At 34.6% G+C, this 15,903-nt stretch overlaps 1 protein-coding gene across 1 annotated transcript; it reads right to left on the bottom strand.

Annotated features, from left to right (window-relative positions):
• Positions 1 to 8,767: 8,767 nt before the first annotated feature.
• Positions 8,768 to 10,952, bottom strand: LOC141566910 (heterogeneous nuclear ribonucleoprotein H-like). Its single transcript, XM_074312050.1, is given in 2 exon segments — positions 8,768 to 9,573; positions 9,576 to 10,952. Coding segments are annotated over 2 exon segments (1,467 nt in total). The 5' UTR covers positions 10,902 to 10,952; the 3' UTR covers positions 8,768 to 9,432.
• Between the last annotated feature and the right edge of the window lie 4,951 nt (positions 10,953 to 15,903).

Below are 15,903 nucleotides of genomic sequence, written 5' to 3'. Positions count from 1 at the left end.
TTGGAACATAAGCAGGAAAGGTCTGTCTTACTCAGATAAAAAGGGGGGTAATACTCAAAGCAGAAAAAAAAAACCCAGGAGAAAGCTTGAGTCCCAACACAAATGAATGAACAAGTTCCAATTTTGCCAATGTTACCCTATGCAGAAATAGGAGACTAGAAGGTTAAGAAAATTGAGGGAGTGGAGACTGACCAAAAGGAGGGAGGCAAACAGTAGTGAGAGGGAAGGGATGAAAGGATAAAGAAAAATATAAATAGGACAAAAGGAGGATGAAGGAAATACATAAGAAATATAATCTTGAACTCACTCATAAAACAAAAGTAGAGCATAAAGAATTAAAAATCAGAATCCTACAATATCTTCTTTGTAGGAAGTATACTTGAAGCAGAAAAACACACACAGAGTAAAGGTAAGGAGCTAAAGTAAAATCTATTATGCTTAGCTGAAGTAAACAAAAATTCAGGGGAGCAATCATGATATCAGATGAAACAAAAAGAGATTAATCAATTAAATTAATTAAATAAACTAATAAAGGAGATAAAGAAGGAAAATGCATCTCGCTAAAAGGTACCATAGACAATTAGCAATACTATTTCACACACACATACACACACACACACACACACACACACAAATTTAAAATTCTTAAAGGAATAGTTAAATGAGTTATAGGAGGAAATACACATTAAAACTGTACTGGAGGAACCTCAAATTTCCTCTCTCATAATTAAATAAATTTAACCACAAAAACAAGAAAAAATTAAGGAGGTGAACAAAATTTTAGAAAAGTTAAATATGATACAGCTCTGGAGAAAAATAAATGGAGATAGAAAGGAATATGCTTTTATCTTAGTGGTATATAGAATCTACACAAAAATTGGCCATATCTTATGGTATAAAAAATTTACAATCAGATACAGAAAAGCAGAAATAGTAAATACATTCTTTTCAGATCATAATATGATAAAAATTACATTCAATAAAGAGCAGTGAAAATATAGATTAAATTTATTGTAAACTAAGTATTCTAATCACAAAGAATTAGTGGTCAGAGAAGAAATAATAGGAACAATCATATTTCACCAAAAAGAGTAACAACAAGAAGACAACGTACCAAAATTTATGAGATGTAGCCAAGATCATACTTAGGGAAAAATTTATATCTCTAAATATTTCAATAGAACTGGGAAAGAGTAGATCAAGGAATGTTAGGTTCTTACTAAGTGCTAATGAGATAATGAGATATTAGGTTCTTACTAAGTCCTAAGTCAGTACTTGACAATTCTCTAGTTCCGGCCTTTCCTGGGGAAGAGCTTGCATGCTTAGGAGGAGCAAGTTCATTGGTTGAAGTAATTCTTCCCAGAAGCCCTTGCACTATCCCACACCCATTCTTTGGGAGGATAAAGAGGGCAACTCTGGAGGAAAAAGGGAGTTGTTTCTGGACCAGACTTGAGGCTGCTCTCTGCAGGAAGGGAAGTTGGCTCTCTACAGGAAGAACAATCTGTCTGAGAGGTTTGAGTTGACACAGCAAATCTCCTCCCAGAGAGCGATCGGCAGCTTCTGGAGACAACAGCACATTACATATGAACTAGAGAATTGTCAGGTACTGACTTAGCACTTAGTAAGAACCTAATATCTCATTATCTCATTAGCACTTAGTAAGAACCTAACAAAGGAATTAACACAATTAAAAAAAAAAAAAAAAACTAGAAAAAGAATTAATTAACCATCCTCAATTAAACACCAAATTGGAAATCCTGAAAACCAAAGCTAAGATTATCAAAATTGGAAGTAAGAAAACTATTGAGCAAATAAATAAAGCTAGGAGCTGGTTTTATGAAAAAAAAAACATAAGGTAGATAAACCAGTTTTAAATTTTATTTTAATAAAAAGAAAACCAAATTACCAGTATCAAAAATGAAAAAAATAGAATTCACCACTAATGAAGAGAACAATTAAACATTTAGTAGGATCTATTTTTTTCTTATTATATGAGAGCCAACCTGTTAATCTAAGTCAAATGGATGAAAATTTTTTAAAAATTGTCCAGATTAATAGAAAACAAAAATACTTAAATAACCCCATTTTAGAAAAAGTAATTGACAAGTTATTAATGAAGTTCCTAGGAAAAAAATACTGAGGGCCAGATGGATTCACAAGTAAATTCTACCAAACATTTAAAGAACAATTAATCACAATATTATATAAACTATTTAGAAAAATAGATGGGCAGAGTGCTACCAAGTTCCTTTTATGACACAGATACATTGCTGTTATTTACATCAGGAAGAACAAAAACAGAGAAAAAAAACTTCTGGACAATTTCCCTAAGGAATATTGTTGCAAAAATTTTAAATGATATACTAGCAAAGAATTGCACAATTTGTCAAAAGAATAATATACTGTAATCAGGTGGGATTTATACCAGGAAAGCAGGGCTGATTCAATATTAGGAGAAATATTGACATAATTGACTATATTTTTCAAGCCTTTCTAAAATCACCTTATTCATCATTTTTATAGAATAATAATATTCCATTATCTTCATATAGCACAATTTGTTTATCCATTCCCCAAATGATGGGCATTTACTCATTTTCCAATTCTTTACTACCACAAAAAGAATTGCTACAAACATTTTGTTCATGTGGATCTTTTCCCACCATTTATGATTCCCTTGGAATACAGACCCTGTAGTGGCACTGCTGGCTCAAAGGATATGCACAGTTTTACAGCCCTTTGGGCATGGTTCCAAATTGCTCTCCAGAATGGTTAGATTATTTCAACAATTCCATCAACAATGCATTAGTGGCCCAGTTTTCCCACATTCCAAACCCATATTTCCCTCCAACATTTATCATTATCTTTTTCTTGTTATCTTAACCAATCTGAGAGTTGTGAGTTGTTTAAATTTGCGTTTCCCTAATCAATAATGATTTAGAGCATTTTTTCATATGATTATAGATGACTTTAATTTCTTTATCTGAAAATTATCTGTTCATATCCTTTGACCATTTATAAATTGGAGAATGAAATGTATTCTTATACATTTGACCTAGTTCTTTGAATATTTTAGAAATGAGACCTTTATCAGATCTTTATCAAATACTAAATTACTACTGGCCTTAATCATTGTGTCCTTAAAATAAGAAGTATATATCTAAAACCACCATCAAATATTATCTGTATTGGGGATAGGCTAGAAGTCTTCCCAAATAAGATTAGGGTTTTAAGCAAAGATGCTGGTCATAATTAGTATTATTCAATATTGTACTAGGAATGTTTGCTATGGCAATAAGAGAAGAAAAAGAAATTGAAGAAATTAGAATAGGCATTTTAAAAGCTAAACAATCACTGTTTGCTAGAGAATAAATTACAAAAAAAACTACTTGAAATATTAACAACTTTAGAAAAGTTGTAAAAAATAAAATAAACTCACATAAGTCATCAGGATTTCTATATACAAACCAACAAAACCCAACAGCAAGAGATAAAAAGAGAAATTCCATTTAAAATAATTTTAAGCATTCTAAAACACCTGGGAGTATATCCTGCCAAAACAAACCTAGGAACTATATGAATTCAATTAAAAACACTTACATTTTTTACAAAAATGAAGTCAGAACTGAAGTGCCTATGCAAGAGAAAATACAGGATAACCAAAATAATGAAAAGTTTTAAGAGTATTTGTTAATTACTGGCCAGGACTGATCTCCCAACACCAGGATGGGAGCAGTCAGTAATCAGTAGTCTCAGAGCTACATATTTATAGAAAGAAGAGAGAGACATCAAAATGTTTCTTGATACATTTGTCTTAATAAAAGGAGTTCTATTCTAGACAGGAGGCAAAGGTACCATTCCCAGAGAGCAATAAGACAATATTTCTTTATGTTTATTAAGTTGTCAAGATCTTAGGTTTTTAGGACAGCACATTCGGGGGTGTAAAAATATCATCTGCATTAGGGCATGAAGAACTCGTAATAAACTTCTAACTACAAAGATTCAAGGTTATGTTTCTCATGGTCCCCAAGTAATAATAATGATCAAAGGATATGAATAGCCAATTTTAAGATGAAGATGCTTTAAATTACTACTGATTAGAGAAATACAAATTAAAATAACTCTAAGGTACTACTTTATACCTCTAAGATTGACTTATATGACAGAAAAGGAAAATATTAAATGTTGGAAGGGATATGGAAAAATTGGGATATTAATGTACTATAGGATTGTGAACTGATCCATCAGTTCTGGAGAATAATCTGAAACTATGACCAAAGAGCATTCAAACTGGGCATACTATTTGATCTAGCAATACCACTACGATGTTTTGTGTTCCAAAGAGATTAAATAAAAGAGGGGAAATTACAAAGGCCTAATGAAGGAAGGTGCCATGCAAATCCAGAGAAAAAACAGATAGAAGTATATGTAGCATATACACAAACACACACACATATACAATATGTTTTACATATACACATATATATTGATAACACACCCATATTATATACACATATTTATTTGTGCCTAATGATAGTCATCTTTAAAGTAGAAGGAAGGAGGAGGAAAATTAAATGACAACTTTATTATATATTTAAAAGGAAAAGCAAGTTATACACAATAGATTTACAATTTTATGTACTATCCTTTTGTTATTCTATTTATGGAAGTGCTTGTTTTATTTAAGTTCAGAATTTTTAAAAAATGAAAAAAGGTAGGAAAGATATACTTATACAAAAATATTTATAGTAACTCTTTTTGTAGTAGTGAAAGATTAGAAATTGAGTGTTTCTCTATCAATTGGGCAATGGCTGAACAAGTTGTAGCATATGAATGTAATATAATACTATTGTTTTATGAGAAATGATAAGCAGAAAGATTTCAGCAAAACCTAGAAAGACTTACATGAACTGATAAAAAAATAGAGTGAGCAGAACATTGAGTGTGGTAACAACAACATTGTACCATGATCAACCATGAATGATTTAGCAATACACTGATTCAAAACAATTCCAAAGGACTTATTAGGAATAATGCCATCCATGCCCAGAGAAAGAACTGACAGTCTGAATGCAAATTGAAATATAATATTTTTCTGTTTTTTCCTTTGTTCTCTGTTTCACAATATGAAAAATATGGCAATGTTTTTCATGATTTCATACATATAATCTATGTCAAATTGCATATTATTTTATGGAGGGAGATGTGAAAAGAGATAGAAAATTTGGAACTCAAATTGTTTTTTAAATGAGTAGGAAAGGGAAGCTAGATTTTACAGTGGGTAGAGTACCAGCCATGGAGTCAGCAGGAGCTGTGTTCAAATTTGCCTTAGACATTTGGCACTTACTAACTGTTTGAGTCTGGGCAAGTTTTGATCGCCTTACAAAAGAATAAAAAATAAAATGATAAAATTGTTTCTTTACATGTAATTGGAAAAGATTAAATGTTATTTAAAATAAAGATTCATAATTCAGTTAAAGAAACATTTATTAAATGTCTGCTATATGAAATACATATAATTCAAAAATTTCACTTTGCAGATGAAGTAATTTAAACCTAAAGAACTGTGCAGTTAACTCATGCTGGCACCTTAATCAATGATTATTTTCTAAGTGCTAAGAAACCATATTTAATTATCCAAACAAACTTAGGAGTTTGAATTTTTCAGAATCTAGCTTTCAGAAAATTGAAATTGTGTTTGTCTAACTCAAGTCTTTAGGTATATCTTCTGTTCTTCACATTTTCTTAAAGATTAGAATTACATATTCTGTCATATTTTTCATTTTATCTCTTAGTATTTCCCTGGTGAGTATGAGGATTTAAACTAATTTAAAGGCCTGTGAGTCCTCTTGCTATCTGTAATTCTCTCTGAATTACACCGTTTCTGTACAGATTGACTATCATTTTTTTAAGAAAGATGATGGAAACAAAATAAAAATTGAATAGTTCTGCTTTTTTCATTTTCATCTGCTATCTTAGGACCATATGTCTCAAGTAATTTGAATTTTTTAAAATTTGTTTTATTAATTTTTATAATTATAACATTTTCTTTGACAGTACATATTCATAGGTAATATTTTTTTTTACAACATTATCCGTTGCACTCCCTTCTGTTCCAAATTTTTCCCCTCCTTCCCTCTACCCCCTTCCCTAGATAGCAGGCATTCCCATACATATTAAATATCTTATAGTATATCCTAGGTACAATATATATGTGCAGAACCGAATTTTGTTGTTGTTGTTGTTGCAAAGGAAGAACTGTATTCGGAAGCTAAAAATAATCTGGGAAGAAAAACAAAACAAAACAAAACAGTGCTCACAGTTTATACTCATTTCCCAGTGTTCCTTTTCTGGATGTAGCTGATTCTGTCCATCATTGATCAATTGGAATTGGATTAGCTCTTCTCTATGTTGAAGATATCCACTTCCATCAGAATGCATCCTCATACAGTATCATTGTTGAAGTGTATAATGATCTCCTAGTTCTGCTTGTTTCACTTAGCATCAGTTGATGTAAGTCTCTCCAAGCCTCTCTGTATTCATCCTGTTGGTCATTTCTTACAGAACAATAATATTCCATAACATTCATATACCATAATTTACCCAACCATTCTCCAATTGATGGGCATCCATTCATTTTCCAGTTTCTAGCCACTACAAAAAGGGCTGCCACAAACATTTTGGCACATACAGGTCCCTTTCCCCTCCTCAGTATTTCTTTGGGATATAAGCCCAGGAGTAGCACTACTGGGTCAAAAGGTATGCACATTTTGATAACTTTTTGGGCATAATTCCAGATTGCTCTCCAGAATGGTTGGATTCTTTCACAACTCCACCAACAATGTATCAGTGTCCCAGTTTTCCCACATCCCCTCCAACATTCATCATTATTTGTTCCTGTCATCTTAGCCAATCTGACAGGTGTGTAATGATATCTCAGAGTTGTCTTAATTTGCATTTCTCTGATCAATAGTGATTTGGAACACTTTCATATGAGTGGAAATAGTTTCAATTTCATCATCTGAAAATTGTCTGTTACTATCCTTTGACCATTTATCAATTGGAGAATGGCTTGATTTCTTATAAATTAAAGTCAATTCTCTGTATATTTTGGAGATAACCCTTTATCAGAATCTTTAACTGTAAAAATGTTTTCCCAATTTGTCACCTCCCTTGTAATCTTGTTTACATTAGTTTTGTTTGTGCAGAAACTTTTTAATTTGGTGTAATCAAAATGTTCTATTTTGTGATCAATAATGGTCTCTGGTTCTCCCTTGGACACAAATTCCTTCCTCCTCCACAAGTCTGAGAGGTAGACTATCCCATGTTCCTCCAATTTATTTATGAATTCTATATTGCTTGCCATCCTGTTAACCCCTGCTTATGCTTTTCCCCTTTCCTCCCCTCTTACCCCCCTACTCAGTATTATACTTGTGAACACCACTTGCTTTTCACAGCCCTCCCTTTTTAGTATCCCTCCCCCCCCTTAAAGTTACTTCCCTTATTTTACCCCTTTTCCTCACAATTTCTGTATTTCCTTTCCCTTAGCTTACTCTTTCCCTCTCATTTTTCAATGAAGTGGAAGAAGTTTCACCATAAATCGAATATGTCTATTAATACACACTATGTTCATCTCCCTCCTTTTTTTCTCTCAGATATAATAGGTTACCTTTGCCTCTTCATGAGATGTAGTACCACCGCTTTACCTTTTTTTATGATATAATTTCCTTTCCACCTCCAGTTTTCAGGACAATTTATACATATGTTCTTTAAATATTTTTTTAACAGAAGTAAAGTTCTCAAGATTTCTTTTTACCTTTTTAGAAATCTCTTGAGTTCTGTATTTGAAGATCAAACATTTTATGTAGGTCTGGTTTTTTCATCAAGAGTAGATGGAATTCATTTATTTCGTTAAATGTCCATCTTCTTCCCTGGAAAACGATGCTCATTTTTGCTAGGTAAGTTATTCTTGGCTGCATACCAAGTTCCTTAGCCTTTCTGAAGATCATGTTCCAGGCCCTTCCTTCTTTTAATGTGGACGCTGCTAGAGCCTGGGTTATCCTTATTGTGGCTCCTCCATATCTGAATTGCTTTTTTCTAGCAGCTTCCAGTATTTTATCCTTTGTCTGATGGTCCTTGAACTTGGCCACTATATTTCTTGGTGTTTTGATTTTAGGGTCCCTTTCAGTAGGTGATAGATGAATGTTTTCAATGTCTATTTTACCCTCTGTTTCCAAAACGTCTGGGCAGTTCTCTTTGATAATTTCCTCGAAAATAGTGTCCAAGCTCTTTTTTCTCACATTTTTCAAGGAGTCCAATTATTCTCAAATTGTCTCTCCTGGATCTGTTTTCCAGGTCTGTTGTCTTTCTAATAAGGTACTTGACATTCTTTTCAATTGTTTCATTTCTCTGGTTTTGCTTGACTACCTCTTGGTTTCTCCTTGAGTCATTCATTTTTACTTGTTCAAGTCTAATTTTCAATGATGTATTTTCTTCACTCACTTTTTTATATCTTTTTGTAATTGTCCAATTGAGTTTTTTTCTTCTATGGAATTTTTTTTTTCATTTTATCCATTTTATTTTTTAGAGAGCTGTTTTCTTTTTCCAGCTCCCTAATCCTGTTTTCCTTGGAGTTGTTTACCTTTTCCAACTCACTAATCTTGTTTCTCAATGATTTGATTTCTTTATCCACTCTGTCTTTAAATGTGTGGGATGACTTCTCCAGGCTCTCTTGCCAAGCTTCCCATTTCTCTTCTATCTCTCTCTCTTTTTTTTTTCCAGTTTTTGAAAGGAAGATTTATTTAACAAGTTTCACTTAGCGCAATACACCTAAAAGGAAATCACAATACAATGAAAGATTTAAATCAAGGCCTCAGAATTTAATACAAACACCAAGACCAAATCCTAAAGTATCCATATTGTGTCTCAAAATTGTCCCCATTAACTTAAAAAAAAAAAAAAAGCTTAAAACGTACGTGCCTTACAGGATAGTAAATGAAATAAACTAGAACAAACATGCCAAATGTTTCACTTTTGAATCGCAGACACAGCTCCTATATTTGTTTTACAAAAAAGCATGTCTCCCAACATGCATCTCAAACAGTGTTCCATGTAATGTGGTATAAGAGCAACATTTAACATAATTGAAACTGCTTTAACCTAAATACGCTTACTGCTTAAGTACACTCCTACAACATAACTACCTTGAGAAAAGCTGAAATTGTTTACCAGTTATAGTCTTTACTCAACTTGGTTATTACATCCTAGATGAATGTTTTTCTGTGTTCAAAAATACTGAACCTGAAGTTTTTAAAACAATCCTGATTTCACTTACAGTAAGCATAAATCACAAGCTTGTATTGCAAAACTGTTAAACTTCGTTTTTGTTTGTTTTTTCTTTAAAAAAAGTTGACCAAGAGTCAGTGATCAGGATTACATTCCCCATCCACCACTCATACTGGACATGCCAGACATCCCTCCCATTCTGTTCACTCCCATAGATGCACGGCTCCCGCTACTGTAGTAGCTGCTGTTCATCGCTCCTTGGCTCCCTATGCAATGTTTGATTGAAAATCACTGGAGTTTTCCTGTAAAACTTGGTCATATCCGCTCATGCTGCTTTGACCACCGTAGCCGCCTCCATAACCCCCACTCAGCTGCTGGCTAGCTGGACCACCGTAACTGGACTGGTTTGACAAGCCCATGCCTCCCATCATTTGGCTACCATAAGCACCACCGCTTGCTCCTGCTGTAGAATTCAAGAAGAGTTCTACATATCTGTGTTCGTAAGCACCACCGCTTGCTCCTGCTGTAGAATTCAAGAAGAGTTCTACATATCTGTGCTGCATATTTGCTTTGTCTTTTGACATAGCTGCCACAGCATCTTCATGAGTAGCAAACTCAACATCTGCTTCTCCAGTCACTCTGCCATCAGGTCCAATTTCAATGTGTACTCGAACAGGATTGAGTGGTGAGAAAAAATTGTAAATATCATTTTCAGTAGCTCTGTAAGGTAATCCTCTCATGTGCACACAATGGCCTGTTGTACTCTGGAAAGTGGACCCACCATCTCCATATCTATGATCAGACATTCCTGAAAAACAGTAATTTAGGTCTCTTCCAAATCTATCCCACCCAAAGCCATATCCATCATTATATCCATTGTAGTCATCATAGCCTCCATACCCTCCACCATAAGCACCTCGCCTCATTCTTTCAAACCCAGCTCCTCTACCAATGCTGTTATAGCCTCTGCCAGCCCCAGGTCTGTCATAAGGACCTGGCCGCTGCATAGCCATTAGCTTTCGAGGAGGATCATAATGAGTGCGAACTTCTGCCTGGCTGCTCTTGAAGATTTCAATATACCTGTGCCCTATTCTTTCCTTGTGTTTCTTTAGAGCCTTTTCAGCTATTTCCTGTGAAGCAAACTGCACGAAGGCCTCCCCCGTACTCCTCCCCTGGAAGTCCACCAGCAATGTTATCCCATTTGGCACGATTTCCAACCCTGAAAAAAACTGAACAATTTCTTCCTTGCTACAGCCAAATGGGAGTCCTCTAAGGCGTACAAAGCCATCATTGGCAGTGTCAGGACTATTTGGACCAGTATGCTTCAACACCCAATCCATTTCAACGTTGTTTGACTTGAATACTTCAACATATCTGTGTCCCATAGTTTCTCTGTCTTTTTTCAGTGCCAATTTGACTTCATCTTCTGATTCAAGTTCAACAAATGCTTCTCCACTTGGTCTGCCTTCTCGGGTATAGATGAACCGAATGCCTGATGCCCCATTTTGAATTTTGCATTCCGAGAAGAAGCGTTGGACTTCATCGGCCGAACAGGACCAGGGCAAGCCCCGGACCTTCACCACGAAGCCTTCTCCGCCTTCGGTGCTCAGCATCATCTTGTTCAGTCAGTGGCGGCGGCTCGATACTTGACTTCAGCGTGGCTGCGAAGAAATCTCTCTTCTATCTCTCTTGTGAGAGCCTTTTTGATTTCCTCTATGAGATTCTTTTGTATTGAGAAGCAGCTCATATCCCCCTTAGGGGATTCCTCTGGGGACAGTCTGTTTTTAGTCTCCTCAGTGTTTGCAGTCTGCTCTCTCTCCATACAGAAGCTGCCAATGGTTAGAGCCCTTTTAAATTTTTTGTTCATTTTGTCATAGCAGGAATTGAAGAAAGCAAATTGACAAGAGAAATGATTGGTCTGTTTTGGGGGGATGGGACTGGATGGTGTTAATGGGCTTCCTCTACAGACTGGGGGTAGGGCAGCAGGGAGCCACTAACAGAACAGGGATGGCTGCCCTGAGTCTGTGCTCTGAGGCTCTGAGAACACACTGAGTCAGTCCAGGTGGGGGTTGGGGGTAGCTGGGTTCTGAGAGACACTAGCTTTCCGGGGTTTTAATCTTCACCTCTGGTGTTTACACCCTCTCCACTGATCCTGGCTTGCTGCCAAGACGGAGTATCCACACTGGGGTAAAAGCCTTTTTCGCAGAAAAGGCAGAGATCGTAGCCTTCCCCCTCTGCTCTTGTCTGAGCTTTGTGAGCTGCCTGTCTTGCTCTGGCTTGCCTGCCCTCAGTATGCCCAGTCTATTCGACCTTCCCCCAAGCAAACACAGACCTTTTCTGGAGAATTTCAAGGATGTCTTCTCTTGGTGATTATTTGTGGATTTCTTTCTCAGTCAAGCATTAACTCTGAGGCTTGTCATGAAGTAAGTTCTGAGAGAAAACGCGGAGCTCAAGTAGCTGTCTGCCTCCACGCTGCCATCTTGGCCGGAAGTCCAATTTGAATTTAACAAAAGCAAAGATCGAATTAATTCATGAAAACTTTTTTTGTTTGTGATATTAAGTAATTCATTTGACTTTTTCACTTTTCTGCTAATTTTTTAAAAATGAATTGATCTATTTGACTCAAAAGTATGCAAAAATGATTAGAAAAAAAACAAAGAGATAATTTTCATTCATGAATAGAATGACATTATGTGTTTTCATTTACTGTACTTATATGAAGCCAAATAACCAATAGAACAATGAAGATTTACTAAATTTTAATTCCCACATCATGCAAAGGCAGTTTGATTAAATTAACCTGTTAATTTAGCATTGTATATATGTCATAGCTAAATAATGAAGGTAAACTATTGTTCATATAAGGAAGAATAATTGGTAAGTACATTACTCAGAATTTTCTTTAAAATACTGCTTATTCAGTAAGATTATATTCTTTATTTGATTTACTAGTAATTCTAAAGAAATTGCTATAGAAATTCAGCATCTGTTTTGTTTTGTTCAAATATGTTTGAAATGTTCAGAAGGGAAATAGAAAAGTAAAATTTTGCCCTTTTAAGAAAGACTTTGGCATTAGGTAATTTTAAAATTAATAAAGCAGAAATTATAAACTAATTGAATATAAATTAAGCAGAATTAATGTGTCATAATATCATACTTTTAAAGTAAACACTTTCTGGTTCTTTTTTGAAAGGTTGCCCTTTTTTGGGGGTGGGGTAAGGCAATTGGGCTTAAGAGACTTGCCCAGGGACACACAGCTGATAAGCATTAAGTATCAAAAAGTATCAAAGACCAGAGAGGAACTAGGGAACTAGGATCCTCCTGATTCCAGGGCCAATGTTCTATCCATTAAATTATTTAATTGCTCCAAGAAGCATGTTGGGAATGGGATGAAACTTCTTAAAGGAATCTTATTACCTACATAATTTTATGTTTGTATCTGTTTCAATGATGGAGTATCCTGAAGTTTGGAGGTAGAAAAAGAGGTAAAGCAAAAGATCAACCAATATGGGAAAAGAATTCAGCATTAGAATGATCACAGTGGTTTGCTGGTAAATGTTTAACAAACAGTTACAAAAAACAAACCTGGTGGAGTGTGAAGGCGAGTATAGGGGTTTGTAACAGGAACAAGAGCAATAGCAACCAAGGAAAAATTGTTTCCAGGTTATTGACTCTAAAACTTGTATCTGCAGGAATCTTTTCCTTCTAATAGCTTGGTTTATAATGAGAATCCAAAACAGAATGAGTAGCTTCTTAGAGAAACCTCTGAAAAAATAATAAATAGATATCTGTTTCTCTCTCTTATTCTATTGCCCAGGACATCCAGCAGCAAAGCTGACTCCTAAGGATTTTGTTGCTATTGAAAAGTTTTAGGGGGCAGAGCCAAGATGGTAGAGAAGACACATGTTTATTTCTGACCTCATCCTAAAATCCTCAGACTAATTAGCAAATCCAACCTCTGAATCATTTCAGGACTGGCAGAATCCATGAATATTGGGAGTGCAACAAATTACTAACAGAAGATAATTTTGAATATTGTCAGATAATGTCTGTTTCAATTGGGCATGGAGGGAGGAGGGCCAAGCACAAGCAGGCCAAGGACAGATGCCAGTGCAGATAGTGCAAACCCAGGGTAGTGCAGACTCCCTATGTCCTAGAATCTACAGGGAGGAATCTGCAACAGAACTATCAGAACAAGGAAAAAAATATTACAAGCAGCCAGAAAGAAACAATTCAAATACTGAGGACCCACAATAAGGATTACCCAGGACCTAACAGCTTCCACCTTAAAAGATCAGAGGGCCTGGAATCTAATATTCTGAAAGGCAAAGGAACTTGGAATGCAGCAAAGAATAAATTACTCTGCTAAATTGAACATTTTCTTTCAGGAAAGAAGATGGGCATTCAATGAAACAAATGAATTCCATTTATTTCTGATGAAAAGACCAGAGCAAAACAAAAACTTTGACCTCCAAATATAGAACTCAATAGAAGCATAAAAAGGTAAAAAAAGAAAAGAACTCTTGAGAACCGTATTTCTGTTATGGACATACATAGAGATTGCATGTATAATTTGATTTTTATTGTTATAAAAAAGAAACTAGAGGTGGAAAGGGGATTGTAATAGAAAAAAAAGGAGAAAGTGGAGGTAAAATGAGGGAAATTACATCTCAGGAAGAGGCAAAGAAAACTTATTATAATTGAGGGAAAGAAAGGAAGGTGATGAACATGGTGTGAATCTTACTCTCATCAGATTTGGCTCAAAAGAAGCATATTATTAGGCTATATTATATTAGGTTTCAAAGAGAAACTTCTCTCATTTTACAGAAAAGTGGGAGGGGAACAGGGAAAATGGAAAGGGTAGACTAAATAAAAAGGAGGGAAAGGTATTACAAAAGGGAAGAGTCTAAAGGGGGAGGACTGCTTGAGGCAAGTAGTGTTCATAAGTAAAATACTGGGGAGAAGAGAAAGGGGAAAAGGAAAGATAAAAGTATAATTTGGGGTTAATAAAATGGCAGGAAATACAGAATTACTAGTTTCAACTCCAAATGTGAATGGGGTGAACTGTCTCATAAAGCAGAAGTGTATAGCAGACTGGATTAAAAGCCAAAATATTACAATATGTTGTTTAAAAGAAACACATTTAAAGCAAAGTGATACATACAGAGTAAAGGTAAAAGGCTGGAGGAGAATCTATTATACTCCAGGGGAAGTAAAAAAAAAAAAAAAAGCAGAGGTAGCCATCCTTATCTCAGATAAAGCAAAAGCAAAAATTGATCTAATTGCAAGAAATAAGGCTACCATAGATAATGAAGCAATATCAATTTTAAATATATGTATACCAAGTAGTATAGCATCTAAATTCCTAAAGGAGAAATTGAAAGTTGCAAGAAGAAACAGACAGCAAAACTATACTAGTGGGAGATCTCAACCTTGCACTCTCAGAACTACATAAATCAAACCACAAAATAAATAAGAGAAATTAAATAGGTATATAGAATACTAGAAAAGTTAGGTATGATAAATCTTTGGAGAAAATTGTGGGGGCTCTAGAAAACAATGGTATGTTTTGTCACCCCAACTTGGGGGCTCTAGAAAGCAGAACATTACATTTGGATATGCAGACTACTGACAGGTTGATTGATTGGCTGAGACTGCTATGAAGACTGGGAGACTGTGAAGGAGATAATAAAGACTTTGGACTTTATTCCTGACTATTCTTGTGGTGATTACTCTGCTAAAACAAAGTCTAGTCCCAAGACCTCCAGAAAGCTAACTAGAACATTACAGGAGTACAATTTCTTCCCAGCAGTTCTAACCTATGCATGGAACCTATGCAAAAATATATTCAGATATAAAGACCTCAAAATCAAATGCAGAAAGGCAATAGTAAATGCATTTTTTTTTCAGATCAAGATGCAATAAAAATTACATTCAATAAAAGGCAAGGGGAAAATAGACTAAAAAGTAATTGGAAACTAAACAATCTCATCCTAAAGAAAGATTGAGTGAAACAGCAAATCATAGACACAATCAATAATTTCATCAGAGAGAATGTTAATAATGAAACAACATACCAAAAATTGTGGGATACAATCAAAGCATAGTAAGGGGAAATTATATAACTCTAGATGGCTGCTTGCATAAAATAGAGAAAGAGAAGATCAATGAATTGGGCTTGCAACTAAAAAAGCTAGAAAAAAAGAACAAATTAAAAAAATCCCAATCAAATATCAAACTTAAAAATGTTAAAGTAAAAGGAGCGATCAATAAAATTGAAACTAAAAAAAAAAACTATTGAATTAATAAATAAAACTAAGAGTTGGTTTTATTAAAAAAACAACAAAATAGATAAATCATTAATTAATATGATTAGAAAAAGGAATGAGGAAAATCAAATTGTTAGTGTCAAAAATGAAAAGGGAGAACTACCCACCAATGAAGAGGAAATTACAGCAATTATTAGTACTTACTTTGCCCAATTTTATGCCAATAAATTTCACAACATAAGTGAAATGGAGAAATATCTACAAAAATATAGACTTCCCAGATTAACAGAAGAGGAAATAAATTATTCAAATAGACTCATTTTAGAAAAAGAAATAGAACAAGCTATTA

Source organism: Sminthopsis crassicaudata, chromosome 4 (genome assembly GCF_048593235.1).
Source record: "Sminthopsis crassicaudata isolate SCR6 chromosome 4, ASM4859323v1, whole genome shotgun sequence".
Taxonomy (NCBI): domain Eukaryota; kingdom Metazoa; phylum Chordata; class Mammalia; order Dasyuromorphia; family Dasyuridae; genus Sminthopsis; species Sminthopsis crassicaudata.
The sequence above is the reverse complement of the archived record's forward strand: the minus strand, read 5'-3'. Positions and strand labels throughout refer to the sequence as shown.